This window comes from Typopeltis vanoorti, chromosome 16 (assembly GCF_054136105.1).
Source record: "Typopeltis vanoorti isolate ZY-2024b chromosome 16, IOZ_Tvanoo_1.0, whole genome shotgun sequence".
Taxonomy (NCBI): Eukaryota; Metazoa; Arthropoda; class Arachnida; order Uropygi; family Thelyphonidae; genus Typopeltis; species Typopeltis vanoorti.
Genome location: NC_143564.1, coordinates 27,886,086 through 27,908,352, shown reverse-complemented (window position 1 = coordinate 27,908,352; position 22,267 = coordinate 27,886,086). Strand labels below are relative to the sequence as shown.

The 22,267-nt window shown below is 37.4% G+C and overlaps 1 protein-coding gene across 3 annotated transcripts in view; it reads left to right on the top strand.

The window, feature by feature from the left end:
• LOC150097906 (dynein regulatory complex subunit 10-like) overlaps nt 1–22,267 on the top strand; it is a 179,495-nt gene that overhangs the window by 39,154 nt on the left and 118,074 nt on the right. For all 3 annotated transcript variants that reach the window (XM_090406507.1, XM_090406505.1, XM_090406506.1), the window contains exon 4: nt 21,445–21,533. In XM_090406507.1, the coding sequence (XP_090262633.1) occupies nt 21,445–21,533 (89 nt within the window). The remainder of the gene's footprint in view (nt 1–21,444; nt 21,534–22,267) is intronic.

Genomic DNA, 22,267 nt, shown 5'->3' with positions numbered 1-22,267 from the left:
GTAGCAGGGATGAAGGAGGAGGAAAAGAAACTTGTTCTGTGGGTTTCAAGGTGTACTGTGAAGGAATGTTGGGCAGTGGCTGTATGTGTTCTAATGGGTTTAGTACAGAGTGGAGGAATTATTGATCTGTTTCAGATGAGCATTTTCCATGAAAATATTTATAGAATATACAAATTGCAGAGACTAAATGTCTATGTGAAAGTGGGGGTAGTGAGTTGGTAAGAGATGGATCATTTATCAGTCTAATTGCTCTCCTCTGTATTGAGTCAAGCATTTTGAGTCAAGTACATGTGGTTGGCTAGTGCATCCAGAAGAGCAAAAGTAGGTGTAAGACAGGAGCATCAAAGAGCATGGGAGAAAGGAAAGAGAGAGAATTAGAAAGACAGGGGAAGAGTGGAAATTGCAGAAAGTTGAGAGTGTAGAAGCAAAGCAGCAGAGAGCTAGGGAGAGAGAAAGGAATGAGAATGGGAGAGACAGTGGAAGAGAGGAAATTACAGAAGGTTGAGAGAGTGGGAAAGAAAGAAGAGAGAGTGTACAATACCAATTTTTGTATGATTTAGAACCATCAGTTATAACCTAGTCTGTAACCTTCATTTTGTGCTTACTGATTTGTATTCCCTGAGGATGCCAATAGAAACAGATTGGCAAAACATGTAGGAGGATAAAAATAAAGCTACTTGATAAAGATTTTATAAAAAAGTGTAATAGTCTAAAGAAGAGAGAGATTAGAAACTGAAGAGCTGGCCATACCAGAGAAAGAGTAATGAATCTGTTTGGAGCATGATGTATAGAGATTTGATGATTTGGGGTGTGCAGAGTAGTGCTTGCCTTGTGGAATAATAGAGAGAGAGAGAGAGAGAGAGAGAGAGAGAGTGGCACTGGAGGGTAAAGATTAGTGAAAACATGAAGGAGATGGTAATAACGGTTGGGATGAATGGCTTGAGAGGTAGTGTGAATCGTGTAGGGTGAAATTTGAAGTTGATATTAAAGATAATGCAGCAGAAATGTGTCTGAGGAAAGATAGTGAGCATGTTGACCCAGTATGATCATGAGGAGTGGAGGAAAAGAGTGGTAATAATGAATGAGGTGATGGCAAGAATATGTAGGATAAAAGGTCTTAAATATATGAATGTGTGGTGTACATTTGAGGACTGCAGAGAGTTATATGCTAGAGATGGATTACATTTGAAGACATAGGGACACAGGCATTTAGGGAGACAACATTCTCCCCAAATGTCTGTATTGTATTAGTGATATTTGGTTAACTAAGGAAAATGTTCTAATAGAGAAAGAAATCGATGGGCATGGCACATTTTGGCAGGATAGGGAACATAAATGTGGTAGTGGAGTGTTACTCGTGATGTGAGATGAATTGTACCCTCTCAAGGTAGAGAATCATAGTGGAGATAACACTAATGACTTTGAGAGCATATGGTGTGAGGTTGATGGTTACACAACAAGATATTTTGTGGAATGTTGCTACAGACCAGGTACGAGGATGGTCTGAAAAGTTCTCGGCCGTGACCATATATGGCAACACTATCAGCAACATTCTTTTTTTCTAAGTTGGTACATCTGTCATAAGCATCCCTGTGAAATTGCAAGTCTATCAAGTAGTTTGTCTTATATAACTGTCTGAAGCAAAAGTGTTGTCTGTATCCCTTGAAATCGATAAAATTGAGTATAGTGTGGTTAAAAAATTCTTTTTAAAATGAGGTTTAATGCCAAAAGAAATTCATTCGAAGTTTATAAAGGTTTATGGGCACTCTTCTCCTTCGTTTTCGACAATTAAGAAATGGGTTGCCAAGTTTAAACGTAGGCATACCAGCCTTGAAGATGATCCATGTGAAAGATGTCCAAAAAGTATAACAACACCAGAAATCATTAATCAAGTGCATGATACAGTATTGGATGACTGGTGAGTCAAAGTGCATGAAATTGCTGACACTATAGGCATTTCAAAAGAAGGTGTAGGATATATTTTGCATGAAGAATTGCATATGAAAAAGCTTTGCACAAGATGGGTGCCTTGCTTGCTCACAGCAGATCAAAAAGCACTTGCACGATAAATATCTGAACAGTGATTGGAGCATTTTAACAAGAATAAAACTGATTTTGTGCATTGATTTATTACTATGGATGAGACTTGGATTCACCATTACACACCAGAATCCAAACAGCAGTCAAATCAGTGGACAGAAGCCGATTGTTCAGTGCCAAAGTCGGTTCCATCAGCAGGAAAGGTCATGGCATTGGTGTTTTGGGATGCTAAATGCATTTTGTTTATTAATTATCTTGAAAAGTGTAATAACTGGGGAATATTATTCCAATCTTTTAACCAGACTAGACGAAAAAATTCATGAGAAAAGACCCAGTTTGCAGAAGAAAAAATCATCTTTCATCAAGACAATGCACCCGCCCACAAAGGTGTTTTGGAAATGGGAAAATTAAGGGATCAGCACTATGAATTGTTGGAACATCCATTCTATTCCCCAGATTTGACTCCCTCTGACTTCTATCTCTTCCCTGAACTAAAACTCTTTCTCGCTGGTCAGCGTTCTTCTTCAAATCAAGAGGTGATTGTAGCTGTAGAGGGGTATTGAGAACCACTACAGGGACAGTATATTGGCACCTAGAGCATCACTGGAATAAATGTAATAGTCTTAAGGGAGATTATGGTGAAAAATGAAAATAATTTTGAAATTATAAATTAGTTTTTTCATTGTTAGGACGAGAACGTTTTAGACCAACCTCGTAATATAACTGTAATGAGCAGGAAATGTTTAGTAATATTAGTCTGGCAAGTGCAAGTGAGTGATTATTATGGGTTGCCAACGCTAGTGATATAAACTGGGAAAAAGAGACAGCAGGCAGCAAGACAGGAGCTGGAATTTTGGATTTTTTGAGGGACAACTGTCTAAGGCAGCATCTAGCGGAGGAAATACACAAGGATTAAGAGATTAGGATAAACGTTTCATAAGGTAACTATTTTTGTGAAGGACCTTAATCTTTCTCCAAAGAACTTCATATTTTATGGAGACGGCATGTTCTGCAAGCTCCAGCTGTTCCAGCTCATGGAATTTAATGTGATTGGGATGTTCATCATGATGAACAGCCACCTGTCTAACAGTATGGCCAAAATATGATGACACAATATGAGGTTCCAAATACAGAATAAAAGCAGGATAAAAGAAACCTTTTGGATCCCAAGAACTCTTTATATTTATGCACAGACTGAAAGATCATTATTAATCTTACAGCTTTGCAAAACCAAAAAATATCTACTTTTGTTAAATAAAAATATTAAATCTCTTCAACTTGATTAATCTCAATCCTATCTCCTGATATGTCTGATCTTTTACACAGTATATCTACTGTTTCTACCTAGAGTTTTGCTGCAACATGAGATAAGTTTATATGAAAATTTGATATTATTAACCATTGTCAGTCATCGTTATCTTCTGCTGTGGGGCCTGATAAGACATTATTATTATTGTTGTCATTACTATTACCCTAAGGCACCATGGAGTCACAGACTCATCTATGAGGTCTCTTGGTCATACACACAGCTCAGCATACTGTGCCTTAAACACATTCAAATTCTCTGCTGATAGCACACTCTCAGGCAAGGCATTCGAATCATTCACAAATCTGCATGCAAAAACCTGCTTCTCATTCCTTTTTTCACCATCCTTATGCAGCTTCCAGGGATGACCTCTTGTTCTCTGCTGATCTCTTACCATTTTATGAAAAACCTCTTCAACATTGATCCTCTAACAGTCCCTTACCAACTTGTACATCTCTATCATATCACCCCTCTTTTTCATATTCATTAGACTCAGTAAATTGCATCTTCTCAACCTTTCCTCATATTAAACATTCCAGAGATTAGAAACTACCTTAGTCACCTCTGAACCCTTTTGAAAACCAGGTGACCAATTCTGTGCATAGTAGTCCATGAATAGCCTAATCAGAGCCTTATACAATGGAAAAAGAATCTCCTTACTTCTACAAGTCATTGTCCTCCACATTATTCCCAGAATTCATTGTGTTGTCCTCAGAATGTTGGCAATGTGCACTCTAAATTTTAGATTCTTATCCGCCATCATCCCAAGATCTCTTATTTCCCCACTTCCAACAATATATCCCCACCAAGCGTAAAGTAAATTCTACATCCCATCTTTGTTTCCCATATTTTGAAACCTTACATTGTGTTGCTTAAGGGGGTCAAAGTTGTATAACTGAAAGGAGAGCTCCACATAACCTTTAAAGAAATCTGAAGAACCGACCAGAGCTTCTGACCTAATGTCCAGTCCTCACCTTCTCGTGGTGCACCCTGTAAGGTATCTACCTGGATACTGAACAAACCAGGATGGGCTGGAAATTTGGGATATTTAGCTGACCAAATTGTATTCTTATTGGCTTAAACCACAATATAAAATGATTGTACAACATGACAGAATTTCATGACTGCATTGATATCACTCGGTTAAACAAGGCCCCCATTATTTTTGCCAGGGAATGAGGTCGAACAGCAAAAAGTCAGCTATTGGAACAAATCCTAAAACACACCCCAACACAACATCACCAGAGTTCAAGAACAGTACTATCAACATAAGAAGCCTGAATGGTAAAGAGGAGCTAGCTGAGGAATTGGATAAGTACCAGATCAACATAATAGGGGTGACTGAAACAAAAAAGACAAAAACTGATGAGATATTTCTGAGCAAAAAATACAAAATGTATTATTCAACACTAAATACGAGGTTAGTCTTCTTGAATGTCAGGCAATTTCAAGTAGAGTAATGTGGGCAAATATCAGAATGGGAACTGGACAATGAGACTTATTTGTACCTATGGTTGCACAGAAGATTCTACTAAGGTAGAGGTGGAGGAATTTTTTGAAGCTTTAGAGAAAGCAGCTGACACAATGAAAAATGAAAAGTTGGACCTTGTTGGGGATCTAAATAGCAAAGTAGGAAATGAGTGTCAGACATACAAAAATATTTTGGGAAAACTTGGAGAAAAGACAAAGCTAATAATAACAGCAAATACCTGTTGGATTTCTGCTCAGGACATGGACTGGTTATTACTAACATCATGTTCCAACATAAAAATGTGCACAAATTCACATGGAGAGAAGAGGCAAGGAATAAGAAAAGTCTCATTGACTGTGTTATTGTTGTTTTCTTCCTGGTACAGGACACGAGAGTGTACAGAGGATTTGAACTTGGAAGTTATCACCATTTAATCTTGAGCAGGATAAAATTGAAAAGAATAACATGTAAGAAAGTTTTAAAGCGAATAAAAGTTGAGCAACTCTCAAGTGTGAACTGTAAACTAAAATACACAAACGTTATTCAAGAAAAAAATGAAAGAGTTTGAGAACAGTTACCAAACCTTGGAGATTCATTGGCAAGCCCTGAAGAAAACAGTGATTGATTCATTCAGAGAGGCATATGGTGAGGTTGTCTGCAAGGATAGAAAAATCAGAACTTTATAGTAGACACGGGAAGTAAAAGAGGCAGTGAAGGAAAAGAAGAAAGCATATCAAAAGTTAGCATCCAGGAATGTGTTAGCAGAGCTAATCTCAGGTGGTATGGTCGCACTTAAACAGAATGGGAGAGGAAAGAATGAACTAGCATCCTCACTCCCGTACCCATTCACACAGTCTATTCAAGTCTTCTTGAAAGGCCACAACATCTGCTCTACTCCTCCTAGTTTCCCCAAATTTGCATCATCTGCAAACAACTGAATATCTCCATCCAAATCTTCCTCATTATCAATAACATAAAGGTTAAAAAGAGGTTAGTAGTGTCCCTAAAACCCATGAGATACACCACTTGTGACTATCCTCTTCTGGGAATTTGCTCCCCAATATACAACTTGCTGAGATCTATTAGATAGCCAATCTCTGATCCAATGCACTAGTTTAATATTCAACCCCATCTGCTCTAGTTTGACTATCAACTTATCATGCGGTAATCTATCAAAAGCCTTTGCAAAATCGAAGTATACCACTGTGTATCCATCTCCTTTGTCCAATGAAGCCATCGCCTTTATTCCTTAAAAATATATGGTGATATATTAAGTCCCACAGTCTTATTAACATGAAGTTTGCTGAATTCCCCATATTCCACTTGCTCACTTACAGTCAGTCTATCCTCCTCAGCACCAACTGCTCTCAAAATCTCTATGATTTCACATTCACAAGAATGAAAGACCATTATGAACTTCTCATTAAATATTTTAACTATATCTTCTGCAGCAGTTGTTCTTATACCATTTTCTTCAATCAATATCATCTTTCAATAATCATTCTTTTTTTTTTCCCTGCTACGTATCGAAAGAACTCCTTAAGATTCTCTTTGGCTTCATTAGCTAACTGCTGCTCATATTTCATTTTTCCTACCTTTACCAACCAAGTCACACTCTTGCCTGTTCTTTGTAATCCTCATGAAACTGATTATTACCGTTCCTCTTATTCTGGCTCCATAATGCCTTTTTCCTCTGTATCACATGCTTTCTTTCTTCATTCATCCACTTCACGCCTACCTTATTTAACCTTCTGACCGTTGGAATACATTTTGACAATGCTTCTACTAGATAGTTATTGAATAACACCCAAGCAGCATTGATCTCCTTTCCAGCCAACTCCTCATTCCGTGAGGAATGAGGAGTTGGCTGGAAAGGAGACCTGCTAGCTGTCTACACCTGCTAGCTGTCTCATAAGCTTCTCATAATCACCATCCTTGTAGTTTCACATATACCTTTTCCTCAAGTGGTCATCACACTGCTGGTAACTACCCAGGTAATCACTTCATGGTCACTCTCTCACCAACTGGAGGGTGATTTAACACCTCATTTATAATAGCATCCTCCGATGACATGATCAAATCCAAGATCCTTCATCCTTGTGTGCCCTCCTTTACATACTACCTGAGGTAGTTATCCCTCACAAACTCAAGAAACTCATTTTTTTTACTTCCATTTGCTGTCTCGTCATTGCAGTTTAGAATGATATATTTAAAATTGTCCATGATGATCACTCTTTTCTTATTTGCTTGGATAATTTGATTATGCATTTCTTGGTCACCACCATCTACATTACCAGGTCTATAGCAAATCTGACTGAGAATTTGATTCTATTCAAATTTGTGAATAGAATCAAATTCTAATCACATAATTTGATTCTATTCTATCTCACACCATACAGCCTCAAAATCACTGCCACTATTTCCCTCATGCGTGTCTACCTTGTATGGACATAACTCTTTGTCTGTCATCAGTATCACTCCACCTCCCTTTTCACCATTGCTATCTTCATGAAACACATCATACCCTTCCATCTCTATTCCTGTCAGGATATTACTCTCATCCAACTATATCTCACTTATTCCAACAATTCTTGGGTGAACAGACTCAATTAATGCAAACATTACATTTGCCCTGTTTCTTACATATACAAATATAACAGCTCATTTTTTGATCTATTGCAAGTTTCACTGATAGCAGTTATTAAATGTGACTTCTCCATACATTTCTTTTTATCCTTATTCATATTAGAGCCTTCTTCATATCTAAATATTTTCCCTTGATTTCAGGTCATCCCCTTCCCTTTTTGTCTACATATGCATTCACATCCTCTTGGAGCATCAACCTTTCTCACACTGTGTTCCCCTGTCCACTCTTAGCATCCCCATTTCCCTGTTTGTCTTGCACACTTGCTCTCTCATTCTCTATTCTCATGCTACCCGCTTCTTCATTCATAACACCACTTCAGTCTCTCCTTTCTTACTTTCCTGCTCTTTCATATCAATTCTTACTTGATCAGATTTATTTATTTATTTATTTATTTATTTCATGTGCGAACTACAGAAAATGTAAGATCATACATATAAATGATTAAAAGCATACATTTAAAGAAATAGACATTAAAAGAATACGGATTAAAAGCATACATTAAGAGACAAAAATGCCACTTGCATAAAATATTACACAAAAACATAAAATGTCAAATTTCACTCATCCAGTGATTAATATACTTTAAAGCTGTTTCATTACACTGCATTAAATCTTCTGGTACATTATATTATTAATGTCTATTAGGCATTGCAGAAGATGATCCATAGTTTGTGCTTCACCACATGAGCAGCTGTCATTGTCTGTGTAGCTCCATCTGGCCATATTCTGCTTTGATCTGCCCATTCCAGAACGAAGTCTTTGCCAGTCTAGATGTAAGCGGGATGGAAGAGATTCGTTTAAGTTCAGAGCCTCTGGAGATTGTTCTTGCCACATTGTTGACCTTGTGGCTTTTATGGAATCAACCAACAGCTCCACTGAGTGAATAAAACTTTTCCTTGAGTTTAGCTTCCTATTTACAACATGTCCATACAAAGAATGCCATTCATCATTTAGTTGTTGTTTCCACTCATATCTACTCTGTATTGTTCTTCTGATACGAGGAGGTGCAATTCCAGAGAGTGCGTATAGATGGCTAATTTTTGTGGGCTTAAGGCAGCCGGTAATGTGCCGAACACATTTCATTAAGAACCTAGTCAATAATTTTGACATGTGATGATCTTTCCAAACATTGCTAGCATACTTGGCTGTCGAAAAAGAAAGTGCCAGTGCAGAAGTGTGCAGTACTTGTGGACTTGCACCCCACCGAGATGATGTTAATCGGTGCAGAATATTATTACGTGTTTGAATTTTAGCTGCTATCTTCTCTGTGTGACACTTATATAAGGTCCTATCTGGTGTGACTGTAAGGTAAGTTGGATTTCGATAATTGACCAATTTCACGCCATTCCATTCTATATTCAACTCTCTCCTTGCTTCCCTATTATTGAGATGGTAAAGACACATTTGAGTTTTACTGGGATATGGTTTCAGTTAGTTTTCCTTATAGTAAACTTTAAGAGTTTCTAGTTCTTGTGTGAGCTTCTTCTCAATGTTATCAAAGGATTTTGCTTGATAAGCTATTGCCTGGTCATCTGCATATAAGAAGGTTCTTGAGTGTGGATTTATAGGTTGGTCGTTAGTATATATATATTGAAAAGGAGGGGAGAGAGCACACTTCCCTGAGGTAGACCATTTTTCTGGATATGTCATCTGTTTTGTTTTTTTTTGTCTTGAAAATCAACAAAGAATCTCCTGCTGAATAGCAGCAATCTGAATACCTCCACCAACCGATAGCTGTTTGTCATGCTGTAAATTTTGACTATTATCTTTCTAAGATTTAGTGTGTCATATGCTGCTGTCAAATCTATTAATACAGCTCCTATTGCTAACCCCCTTTCAAAGCCATCCTCAATAAACTGTGTTAAGTTTAATACTTGTCCACTGCATGATCTTCCTGGTCTAAATCCTGCCTGTTCTTTTATCAGCACTTTCTCTATTTCTGGGCTTAGTCTGTTCAAGATTAACGTCTCATACAACTTCAGCGTTGTGCAGATACATTCTCTGCACTTATTTCTTTACCTTTCAGCAGCAGTTACTCCAAATGACTCACACCAAAACCATTCAAATGCAGTCCATCACTCTTATACAGTTTAATTCATTCTTCAAACTCATTCCGCACATTAACAAACTGCACTGCTTTCTTCTCGCATATTTCTGCTATGTGGGTGTCCATAAGTTTCTGGCCTGACTAATTTTTAGAGGTGATAAAAAAGAAAACAACTGTGTCGCTTTTCAACATAATCTTCCTTTACTTCAATACACTTTTCACATCTTTGAATTAACATTTCTATGCCCTTGAAAAAATAGGCTGTACTTTCATCTGGAAAAGGGCCTAAAACTGCATCTTTCATGTCATTATCATCTGTAGATTTTCTTTCTCAAGTTCTTTCTTCGGTTTCAAAAAGAGGTAGTAATCACTGGGTGCTAGATCTGGGCTGTAGGGGGGGGGGTGTTCAATCTCCTGGAAGCAACAGTCTTTCACTAGCCTTTGTAGCAATAGCCGTATGGACTGGAGCGTTGTTGAGAAGCAGCAAACCATGACTCAGCATTCCTCGTTTCTTCTCCTCTATCATGCAGTTTGTGCAGGAGTGAAGCATAATATTCTGCATTCACAGTAGTATTCCTTTACTTGAAGCCAATCAAGAGAATTCCCCGCAATCCCAAATGATTGTTTCCATGATCTTCTTGATGGACTGAGTGATCTTGGCTTTTTGCAACAGTGCTTTGCCTGGTTTGCACTACTCCATGGATTCCATTTTGGAAAGAGGATCATGATAAAGGACCATCGGTTTCACCTCCAGTGACAATGAATTCCAGCACTTGTCTCTGATTCTCTTGGAAAAGCTCTAAAAACTTTCAGGAACAGGTCACATGATGCTCCTTCTGAATTGAAGAGAGAAGTCAGGGCACCCACCTTGCAGTGACCTTCGTGATGTGAAGCTTCTTGTGAATGATTGTTATAGAAAGCTCTAACCTTGCTGAGATTTCTTTGAGCTTCAACCGTCTGTCTTTGAGCAATTCCACACAGGTGGAACTACTCAATGTTCTGCCCGGATGGAACTGCTTGATCTCAACAAGAGAGACATTCTTCTCAGTCATCACTTCCAGGTGACCATCATGAGGATCAACTTTGATGCTCTCTCTCTTCCTAGGCAAAACTGTTTAGCCCATTCCTTCCAATAAACACCATCCAATTGCTGTTTGATAACATTTGGAGAAAGCCCTTCTTTGGTGAAAAACTTTATCACAGCATGGTTTACAATTTTTAATATTACAGCCACTTAGCATGCCACATGTTAGTGAAACAAATATCTCCAACTGAATGACACAGGTAGAGAGTTGAAACTGTAACACTAACCTCTCCATTGATATTGCTATCTGTCACACATGGCATTTTAAAATTGGAGCAAGTTTTGTATGTCAGCCACAAACTTTTGGAACCTACCTTGTAACATATCATTCACAGTCTTCGTTCTTCATTTCATTTCATCACTTCATACTTGGACAACACACTGACTACCTTTTGTATCACAATATTATCTTTTATTCTTCTCAAAACCTTTTGATATCCAATCTGACTTGTTCCTTATTCTCAGTCAAGTCATTTATCTCTATTACCACTACCAACTTTTTTGGTTGCTTTCTCCTGATATCCAACACCTCAGTCACTGTATTCATTTTACCTTCAGGAAAACAAACCTTGTGTATCTTTTCGTTTAACACACTTCTAATAATTTGAGAGAGGACTTGAAAGTATTGTTAAAGGTAGCGAAAGAAAAGAGTGACAGAGTTAGGATGGTGAGTCTGTTGCTGTGGTATGACAGAGAGGAGTTTAGGAGGAGGGCCATAAACGCAAATGACTTTATGCGCAGATTATGCAGACAGTGTGGTGTGGAATTCGTGGACATGTGGAATGAATTTGATTGGCAAAAGGATTTATACAAGATGGATGGCCTGCATTTTAATGGATTTGGTGTGCGGAGACTGGAAAAAGTGTTGCTGAATGAAGTGAAAATGGATGTGCAGAACCAGGGAAACTAGAACTACCAAGGAAGGAGGGAAGTGGAAATGCAGGCATCAAGAGACAGTTGAGTGTAAGAATGTATATAATGTACCCAAGCCAGTACTAAGGACAAGAAATCGGAATGGGATAGTTAGAATAATGCATCAAGATAGGGGTGGGACAAAGGGACCTCTGCATTTCATGTATACTAATGCCAGGAGTATTAAGAACAAGAAGGAAGAATTTTTGGCCTTGATTGGCTCTTCCTGGCCATAGGTTATTGGCATTAGTGAAACATGGCTGACAGAAGATGATATAGTTAGTGGGATAGAATGTGTAGGTTATAGTGTGTTTAGGAGGGACAGAGAGAATAAAATGGGGGGACGAGTGTTATTGATGATAGCTGATGAACTACAGCCAAGGAGAATTGAAATTGTATCGTAGGATAGTGAAAAGAGCTCATTTGAGGGTATTTGGAGTGAGATTGAGACTGGCAGAACAAAATACACAGTTGGGTGTTGCTATAGACCAGGTGATGGAATAGATGGTGGAGATAGAATAATAAACAAATTGATGAAATGAGTGGAAGGAGGGTAATTATTATGGGGGATTTCAACTATGGTGACATTGATTGGAAGGAGGAGAGGACACATGGGAGGAAGGAATTGGATTTTATGCAGTTATTAAGGGATAACTATCTGCGACAGCATGTAATGGAAAATACTAGGGGTCAGAGAGTGCTTGACCTGGTAATTGCATCTGAGAATTTGATGTAATGAATATGACCATGTTGCCACCTATTGGTGAGAGTGATCATAAGGTCTTGACCTGGGAGGTTGCTAAAGGTGTGGAATTTTCGATTAAGACAGGGTATATGTGGAATTACCATGCTGGCAAGTATGACAAGCTTAGGAGATTGCTTGGATCAGTGCCATGGCATGTACAACTGCAATGGCTGGATGTTGATAGAGCATGGGAAGTGGTCAAGGAGCATTTACAGGAGGTTATGGCTGATTGTATACCTAGGGTCCGAATAGTAAAACAAGTAGGGATTAAATGGATCAATAACACCATTAAGCTTGAGCTGCAAAAAAAGAAACAACTGTGGAGGGAATTTAAAGAAAGAGGTGACCTGCAGGCACACGAACGGTATAAAGTGCAGGCCAGAAGGGAGTGTGGTAAAAAAAGCAAAAGCGGATTATGAAAGGAAAGTAGCTACGCAAGCTAAAGAAAATCCCAAACAGTTCTTTCAATATGCTGCAAGCAAAAAAAAAAAAAAAAACTGTACACGGCAAAATGATTTTAAGGAATGACAATGGTAAGGAGGTCACTGAATCAGTCGATATAGTGGAATTACTGAGTGAGCACTTTGCAAGAGTATATCATCCAGGTGGTGACATTGAAAAAATGAAGGAACCATTAATTTATATATATGTGAATTGTCATGAATGAAGTGGAGGTGAATAGTCTATTACAGAACCTTAATGTGAATAAATACATCTGTGGGATTGGATGGTATACCGGCACGGGTCGTAGGTGGCTACGTGACGTGGCTAAAGAATTATCAGTGCCCTTTACCATGTTGTTTAATCTTAGCCTCGGATCTGGTTTAGTCCCGAAGGTGTGGAAAGAGAGGAAAATAGTTCCACTGCATAAAGTAGGATCCAAGACTACTGTTGCAAATTACTGACCGATCAGCATATCAGGAGTCATTGTCAAGTTCTTGGAGAAAGTAGTCAAGGGAAAAATACAGGAATAGATTGATGAAAAGAAGATATTGTACGGGGGACAGCATGGCTTTGTGAAGGGTAGAGCATGCCTCAGTAACTTGCTCAAGGTTTATAAAACAGTGATGGCTGAATTGGATAAGGGTAATGGGTTTATAGGGATACTGTTGGACCTGGCAAAGGCATTTGACAGGATACCACATGGAATTCTAATTAAACTACAACATATGGGAATGGATATAGGGTTGGTGAGATGGATAGGTGGGTGATTGATGGAGAGATATCAGAGAGTAGTTTATTCAGGAGTAGAGTCCAAACGATGGCCTGTGACTAGTTGTGTGCTGCAGGGTTCTGTTCTTGGACCACTGCTGTTTAATTTGTTCATTAATGATATAGGGAATGATCTAAGAGGAACAGTTCATTTGTTCGCTGATGATGCAAAGTTGGGTAGGGCAATAGTGAATGCAGAAGATGTCAAAATCTTGAACGACGACTTGGATAGATTGGAGTTCTGGACTAAGGAGAATGGATGTCAATTTAATGTGACAAAATGTAAGGTTATGCATTTTGGGATGAAAAGATTAGCAGCAGTATACCACATTGGTGGAACTGTACTCCATGAGATTGATGAGGCCAGGGACTTGGGAGTGTTGGTGGATAGGGAGATGAAGTTTAGGGGGCACATTGCAAAAGTGGCTAAATCAGCTCATCGACTCACTTGGTTGTTGAAAAATACTTTGATGAGCAGAATCAAGCAAGTTATTGTACCTCTGTACCGAGCCTTGATAAGACCTCGTCTCGACTACTGTGCCCAGATTTGATCACCTAGGTTTCTTCTTGATGGGGAGGAGGTGGAGAGGATCCAGAGACGAGTGACCAAGATGATAGCAGGTCTATGGAATGAATCTTATGAGAACAGGTTGAAGATTTGTGGGTTGCAGAAATTAGTTGATAGGCAGAGGGGAGATATGATTGAGACATACAAATTGCTAAAGGGTTTCTATAGGATTAATTCAGAGTATATTTTTGAGATCAGGACTGGTGGTGAGAGAACTAGGGGACACTATGGAAGTTGGGAAAGAGTGTGGTTAGCAAGTGTGTTAGAGCTGGGTTCTTTACTTTTAGAGTGGTAAATGAGTGGAATAAGCTGCCAGAGTCTGTTGTGGGTGCTATGACAGTGAGTGTGTTCAAGTCTAAGTATGATAGATACTGTGAGAATGTCGTATAGTTGTGTGGACATGATGTTTAGGACCTCCCTCGATGAGTCTAAGGACTCCCCTGGAGTCGCCTGCAATAATAATAATAATAATAATTGAATCCCCATACAACGTAACTCATGAGTCTTTCATACCGATATCATTCATTTTCATCATTTTCACTCTTCCATACATATCTCGAATTCTCGTAATTTCCTCAGCATCTGTTTCATCTCTTCCCTCATCATAACCAACTCAGCTTTCAAATCTTTCTGTTGTACACACTTGTTTCACCATCAATGCCTCTTGCCACGCTACCTTTAATTACACTCTGTTTTTCAACTTCCGCTACATTTGTATCACTTTCTTCTTTCTTACCATCAATTGCTAAGTTCATCAGATCACTGATTCACTTTTTCAAAACTTTTTTACTATTTTTTCGCTGATCTTTTACACTGTCCTTCTCTCTCTCTCTCTCACACACACACACACAGAAGTAACAGTAGTTTTTTTTTTTATTACTTAGGCTGATAAAGGGAAAGCATTGGAAGTTCAAAGCCAGAAAGATTTTTACATAAACCAACATTAATGCTATATGAATACTTTGCATATTGTCTTCTTTCTAATCATTCTATCACTAGCCAAATTAAAAAATTAAACTTAGCCATTGATAATGTCTCTTGCTGGGATGAGTAAACCAAAAAAGAAACTTAAAACTTTTTATAGACATCTTTGACTGTGGGAACTTTCTAAAGTCCACAAAGCAAATAACCTGTTTCCTTGCTACAAAATTGCAAAGGCACCTTTCTAAATTACATTTAGTGTTCACAGGAAAATCCTCTTCATTTTTTAAGAAAAGTCCTCACTTCAGAAAAAAGACATTGGTGCTTCATCTTTGTCATGTTGGAGGTTTAATGAAATATTTATAGCACTAGGAAAGGATTAAAAACAAATTTGTAATTTTAGTGCTTCCAGTATTTCATCTCAGTCATTGAGACACCTTCAGTGATTACAAATAATTCTTGTAACACACATTCAAATACAACACGATACTAAGTGAAACATATGGGTGAATCTAAAGTCCTATCTAGGTGGTGCATCCTCGTGGGTGTTTGTAGGTGACTTAGGATGTAAAGTGGGATCTCTGATAATTAATGTTTCCCAAATTTTAGGAAGTTTTTATGCAAATGTATTTTATGCAACCATATTTATGCAACTGTAAATAAAACTTCCCAAAATTTGGAAAACATTAATTATCAGAGATCCTACTTTACATCCTAGGCCACCCAGAAATGCCCATAGAAGTTGCACCACCTAGATAGAACTTTAGAATATCCCACATGTTTTATTTAGTATTGTGTTGTATTTGAGTGTATTTTTTGTATGTAGATGATATCCTTTCAGTTTGGCATGGTTCCCTTACAGAACTTCCAGATTTCATCATGAATCAGCCTTCATAACATGCAATTTACAGACAAAAAATACTAGTGGTGGTGGTGGGCATTAGTGTAGATGATGATGGGAGTGGCAGTTTGGTGTATTGATTGATTAAGTGGTGGACACGGAGAGTTGTAAAGTAGGTGCCCTCCCTTGATGACTCTTTGGACTTCATGGAGGTGTCACAAAATAATAATTAAAAAAAAAAGATTAATAGAATTCACCAAACTATGTGCAGGGAATTGAAGATCAGTATTGGCAATCACAAAAGGAGGTCCAACATGGTATTAATGCCTTGGATAAGCTCAAGACAAGAATTAGGATAGGAGATAGATTGATCAGTAATCTGAGGTATGCTGATGATACTGTACTCCTCTGTAATGACAAGGAAGAACTAGAACAAATTCTTGATAAAGTTAACAAGATCAGTAATAACAGAGTACTTCAACTCAATCTTAGCAAGACAAAGATATGGTTCTCAAAGGAAATACAAACAGGGAAGCTCTTGAGAAACAGGTGTACCTTAATGGAGAAAGAATTGAGGAAGTCAGCAAGTTTGAATACCTGGGATCCATTATTAATGTGAAGAATTGCTGTTTAGAAGACATCAAAAGAAGATTAGGAATGGCTAAAACAACAGTCAGAGATTTGACTAAAATCTGGAAGGATGGATCTATCTCCATGGGAACAAAGTTGAGGATTTTGGATGCAGTTGTTTTTTCAACAGCAACTTATGGATGTGAGACTTGGAACCTAAAGAAGCAGTCAGATAAGAAAAGAATAGTTGCTTTTGAGATGTGGTGTTAAAGAAGGCTGTTGAGGATATCATATACTGAAAGGTGTACAAATGAATGGGTGTTAGAAAAGATCAGTAGAACTTTAAGGTGCCTTAAGGATATTGAACAGAATAAAATTAAAATATTTTGGACACATTGAAAGGATGGAAGGAACTCTTTTCAGAACAGTAATAGAAGGTCAAAGGTCAAGTTCCTGGAAAAAGAGGAAGGGGTTGACTGTCAATGAAATGTGTGTGTGTGTGGAGTGACTGATTTTCAGAGAGTTGAAGCCTCCAGAAAAGCATACAACAGGACTACATGGCGAGGCCTGTGTGGCACATCACCAAGCATCAGAATGACCATGCAGCATCTGTTTATGCCCAGTGAACACATGGATATGGAATTTGGTATATGTACAAGGAGTTGTAAAACTGTGTTAACCATTTGAATCTGAACTTATTCCTATTATGGGAAATAGTCTTTCTCCACACATTCTGTAGGTCAATATATGTTTTTAAATTAATTAATTAATATTTTTTCTTTTGTTTAATTTATAGAATTAGGATCATAATGTTTTTTAGGCCATGTCACTCTGTGTTATGAATGTGTAACTCATTGTTTTCATTAGTGAGTCTTCCACTTTTATCTACTTGTTTAATTTGAAAGCTATTGTGAAAATGCCTTTGACACTATAGCAAATTTCTATGTTAAGTAAAATGCTATGTAAATAATAAATTTGTAGTTATTATTTAGTATGAATATTTTTGAAGATCTCAAAATGGTGGTCTTTCAGCATTCACTTTTTGATACTGGGAGGCAGCCAAATGTGCTTGCTGTAGATTTGGAGAATGTTGTAGTGCTGTGACAGAATTATAGAAGTACTCTCTCCAATTTATATCTTCTTTTATAAAAGGTAGGTTTTCTTCTGTTGGATCTGGTCATCTGTATCCATGGAATGGTCTGGCATTCTGGAATAGTGTGTAGATAATGGACATTGTTTCTGTATTCTTCCTGATGGATATTAGCTGTTCTTCCTCTTTGTACAAAGAATGTTAATTTTCGGCAGCAAGGGCTACTCACTAACTAAAGCAGCAAACTTTGACAAACTGTAAGAACAGCCTAATATCCATCCGGAAGAACACTGAAGCTATGTCCATTATCTACATGACAGCTATTCTAAGGTGGCACATCACATCCCATATATACAGATCACTAAATCCAATGGAAGAAACCTCTCTCTTTTATATAGAAGTGGATATAAATCTGAGAGACTATTTCTAGAATTCTGCCAAAGCACATCAGCATTCTCCAAATCCAAACAAATTCAGCTGCCTCATAATACCAAAAATCTGGAAGACCATTATCTTAAGATCATCAGCAAGATTCCATCACTGCACATATAGAGTACACCACTTAAGACTGTAGGACTCCACATTGTTACAGTCAGTCTATGTTTGCCTTCCTGTTAGTGTTCTGCATGTACTTAGTGTATTTTTTTATGCCTATGAAGATGCCTTTGCAATTAAGGCAAAATATTGGCCAAATACTCATGTTTAATGGAGTGAAACAGCATTGGGAAAGGATTTTAAATGATATTGAATTCTTCCAATATTTTGTCTTAGTTGCAGAGATATGGTCAGGGAGTACAGTATGAGATTTGTAATAACACACACACACACACGCACGCATGCATGCACGCTCACACATGCACACGTGCACACACACACACACACACACACACACACACACACACACACACACACACACACACACAAACAAACAAACAAACTAACTAAGCGAAACATGTGGGAAAGGTTAGAGTTTCTTTTTCTCTGCTGTTTCTTTTGGAAGAAAAAAAATTATTAACAGATAGAGGGTACCTCTATGGAATCTCTCCTCTCACCTCCCCTTGACAATTTTTCATGGAAGATTTTGAAAAACAAGTTCTTGACTCAGCCCCTCTCAATCCTTCTATCTGGTTAAGATATGTAGGTGATGTGTTTTCTGTTTGATTTCATGGCCCAGAACATATTAGATTCTTTCCTTGGTTGCCTCAATAGTCTCCACCCTAGAATCCAATTTACAATGGTAAAGAAACTAATAGTAGTCTAGCCTTTCTAGATACCTTAGTCAACCACCTACCTAATGGTAACTTGTACTTTACAATATACAGCAAACCCATTCACTCAAGCAAGTACATTCACAAACCTTCCCATCACCCCCCCTCCTGCCTCAACAATATGGTATCATTAAAACACTAACCAAGAGAGAGAGAGAGATACTATGACACTTGTTCCAGTGAGGCCTCTCTTGCAGCAGAACTCAATCATATACACCACTTTTTTATCTAATGGCTACAGTTTCCACAATATACCAAATAATCAATCCTTCCCCCAATCCTTAACCTTCTTTCAGAAAGATTTTAATAATTCTATCAGAAAAATAGCCAGATTTGTAAATAAATACAATCCTTGCACAACTTTCAAGCTGCACTTGAAACTAACTATCCTTATCTGCTTCACTAAAGACAAACTTCCTCCTCTTTCAGTTCCAAGTGTATACAGAGTTTCTTGTACTTGCAAGTTGGCCTACTGTGGACAGTCAGAAAAAACATAAGCAATGCATCTACAGTCATGACTATGGTTCAGTCGGACCTTGCAGACCATGCTTTAGATATGGCTCACAGCATCAATTGGAAAAAGACCACCATGTTCTATCACTATAAATTTAGAAAAGACTGTTTTTAGAATCTGCTATTGCTCTTAAAAATCAGCCTAATTTAAATAAATATAGTTGCTTAAAACTTCCCAAAATATGGGAAACACTAATATTTTGAGATTCTAGTTTACATCCTAGGCCACCAATAGGTGTCCACAGAGGACACCTCACCTAGTTAGGACTCTAGTCTTTTGTCCATGTGTTTCATTTAGTTTTGTGTGTGTGTGTGTGTTTGTGTGTGTGTGTGTGTGTGTGTGTGTGTGTGCATGCGTGCGTTACAATTCTCATATTGTACTCCCTGACATCTCTGCAATTGAGACAAAATATGGGGAGAATAAAATATTATTTTTAAATCTTTCTCGGTGCAGTTTCACTCCATTAAACTTCTAACATGAGTTTCTCCCAGCACTTAAGCCATGACACATGGATATTGGTCTAATAATTTAATAGGTAAATAAATTTAGTTAATCATTATCACTAATTGCATTTTCTTCTCTAAACAACAGTATGAAAAACTTTTGTTCCTCTTAGAATGCCATTGTCTATCGCCTATGCTTTATTGATACTGATAATCTTTGTACAGACTGAATCTTCTGAGATCATAAACTTGTTCCTGATACTCCTGACATTTTTATTTTTAAATACAGAACATTACCAGCATACCTACTAGCCTTATATCCATTATTGCTCTCCCTAGTTTCCACTCTGTATTCTGATATACCATACAATCTCACATTATATATAACCCCTTCCTTCCTCGGCACTTACTTACTCAGGAAGCAGCACCCTCTCTTTCCTATTCAAACTTTCCTATTCACCTACATTCTTTCCTATTCAAACTTAGCTCATCTTTTGATCGCAATGCTCTTTTCGGTTATCATATGCAATGCAAACATCCATCTACTCTAAACCTCTTTTTACTTTCTTGCTATCTTGTCATTCATTATAATGGAAGCAGTGCACTCACTATTCTTCCCCCCTCCCCTTCTGTTTCACATTTTCTAACACCTGTCATGTCTTTCACTATCTGATTCACACTTTCTTTCTCTCATGTTATTTGTACCAGTCATCTTACCTGCAGTGTAACCTCTCTTAATCTTCACAGGCCCACTCTCCCATTGCTATAAGCAGTCACTCCTCAAAAATTCTATTCTCTACTCTTCCTCTTCATCAGATTTCCATACATTCTATTTCTTATAGCCTCACTTTCTCTCACACTGGCATCTGTCATTCTCCTCTTCTTAACTATTTGCCTAGCTCACCCATTTTCATTGCTTTTCTATTCTTTCTCATTCTTTTGAATTTCTTTCACTTTGACTTATTCTTGCATTCAAAACAAGCCCCCTAATTTTTATTCATCTTCCTTCTGATCAGTCTTCATAGCATTCCACTTCCTTCCTTACAACCTTTATTTTTCTCTGCATGCATCCAATCCATCCAATGAAGCTGCCACATTTTTATCCTCTATCATGTGATCTATGATTAAATTGTACTATCTTGTTGAAAGTTTTTCCAGTTGGTTATACTATAAATTAAAGATGTCCAGAAATTATATTCTTGGTTTAATCCTTTATCCAAGAATATAATTTCTTGGCATCTTTAATTTATCATTCTATATTGTTCTGCATTTGCTTCACAGTCAGGCTACTAGTATTTCTCTCTGATTCTTGATTGTATCTGCACTCTCAATAAACTCACTCATTTCCAACATAACTACACTTGTCTCTTGCAAAAATCAGAATGACTAATGATCATGTTTTCTGCTGTTTCTGTTGTTCCTATTTCAGATACACATTTATGTTCTCTTTCTTTTCCTGGCATATTTTTGATAAATTTGTAGGTGTACAAGCCACATGCATAGTATTACTATTATTATTAATATCTGATCTCCATGGAGTCAAAGAACTCATTGTGGAGGTGGGGGATCCATACTCTCAAGCCAAAAAATTTTCAAACCATGCCTTAAACCTATTCACAATTTCAGCACACTCACCACACTTTCAGGTACATACCACTGCCTTGTAGTTCCACTTATAACATAGTTCTACTTACAAAGTATATGCAGTGATTCATAATATATATTTCATATTATTAAGTTAAATAATCATTTGCTGTTGTATTAGGTAAACAGTAGACAGAGAATTCTTCAGGAGTTAAAAGATAATATTACAAGAATTGAACAGTTGGCAGCAGAAACGATTGAATCTACTCTGTGAGTAAAAAGTAATTCTATTAAAAAATTATATATTCTCTAACATTTGTTTAATTTATCAGTTCAGTTTATCTAATTGATTTCTTCAACTTTTATTATCATCTCAAATCTTGACTGTACTGTTTATTGGAGAAATTAATAACTGATTTTGAAACTGTAGCTCTAGAGACTTCACATAACCCTTTTTCTAATATCCCAGCATTTCAGTATGTGGAAGTCTCTAGTGTATTTTGGGACAATGCATGCTGATATATTCTCTAACAGGTGTTCAATTTATCAGTTTGATTAATTGTTTTCCGCATTCAATATTATCTAAATTCTTGTCTATACTATTTATTGAAGAAATGCACAGCTGGATATAGAATTAAAGGGAAATTCTATATCCAGTTCTATATACGTGAAAATTCATCGAATGAACAATTCATCGAAAATGCAATTCATTGAAAAAACAATTCACCGAAAATTTTAAATTTTCGATAATGTTATGATAAAAGTAATCCATTTAGAACAAAACTGAACCATGTAGACAGCTTCTTGTACTGGCAACTTCTACTAATTCTGCTAAGTCAGAGAGATTTTGTAATACAGCACATAATTTGGACTCGTTATTTTGTTGCCACCCCGAATATACCTGAACTAAAAACTGGAACGGTTCGACATTTTCTTGTAAAAGTTTCCAATAGCGAATCTGAGTAAAATTCATCCCATAATAATTGCTGTATTGAAGGCGCATA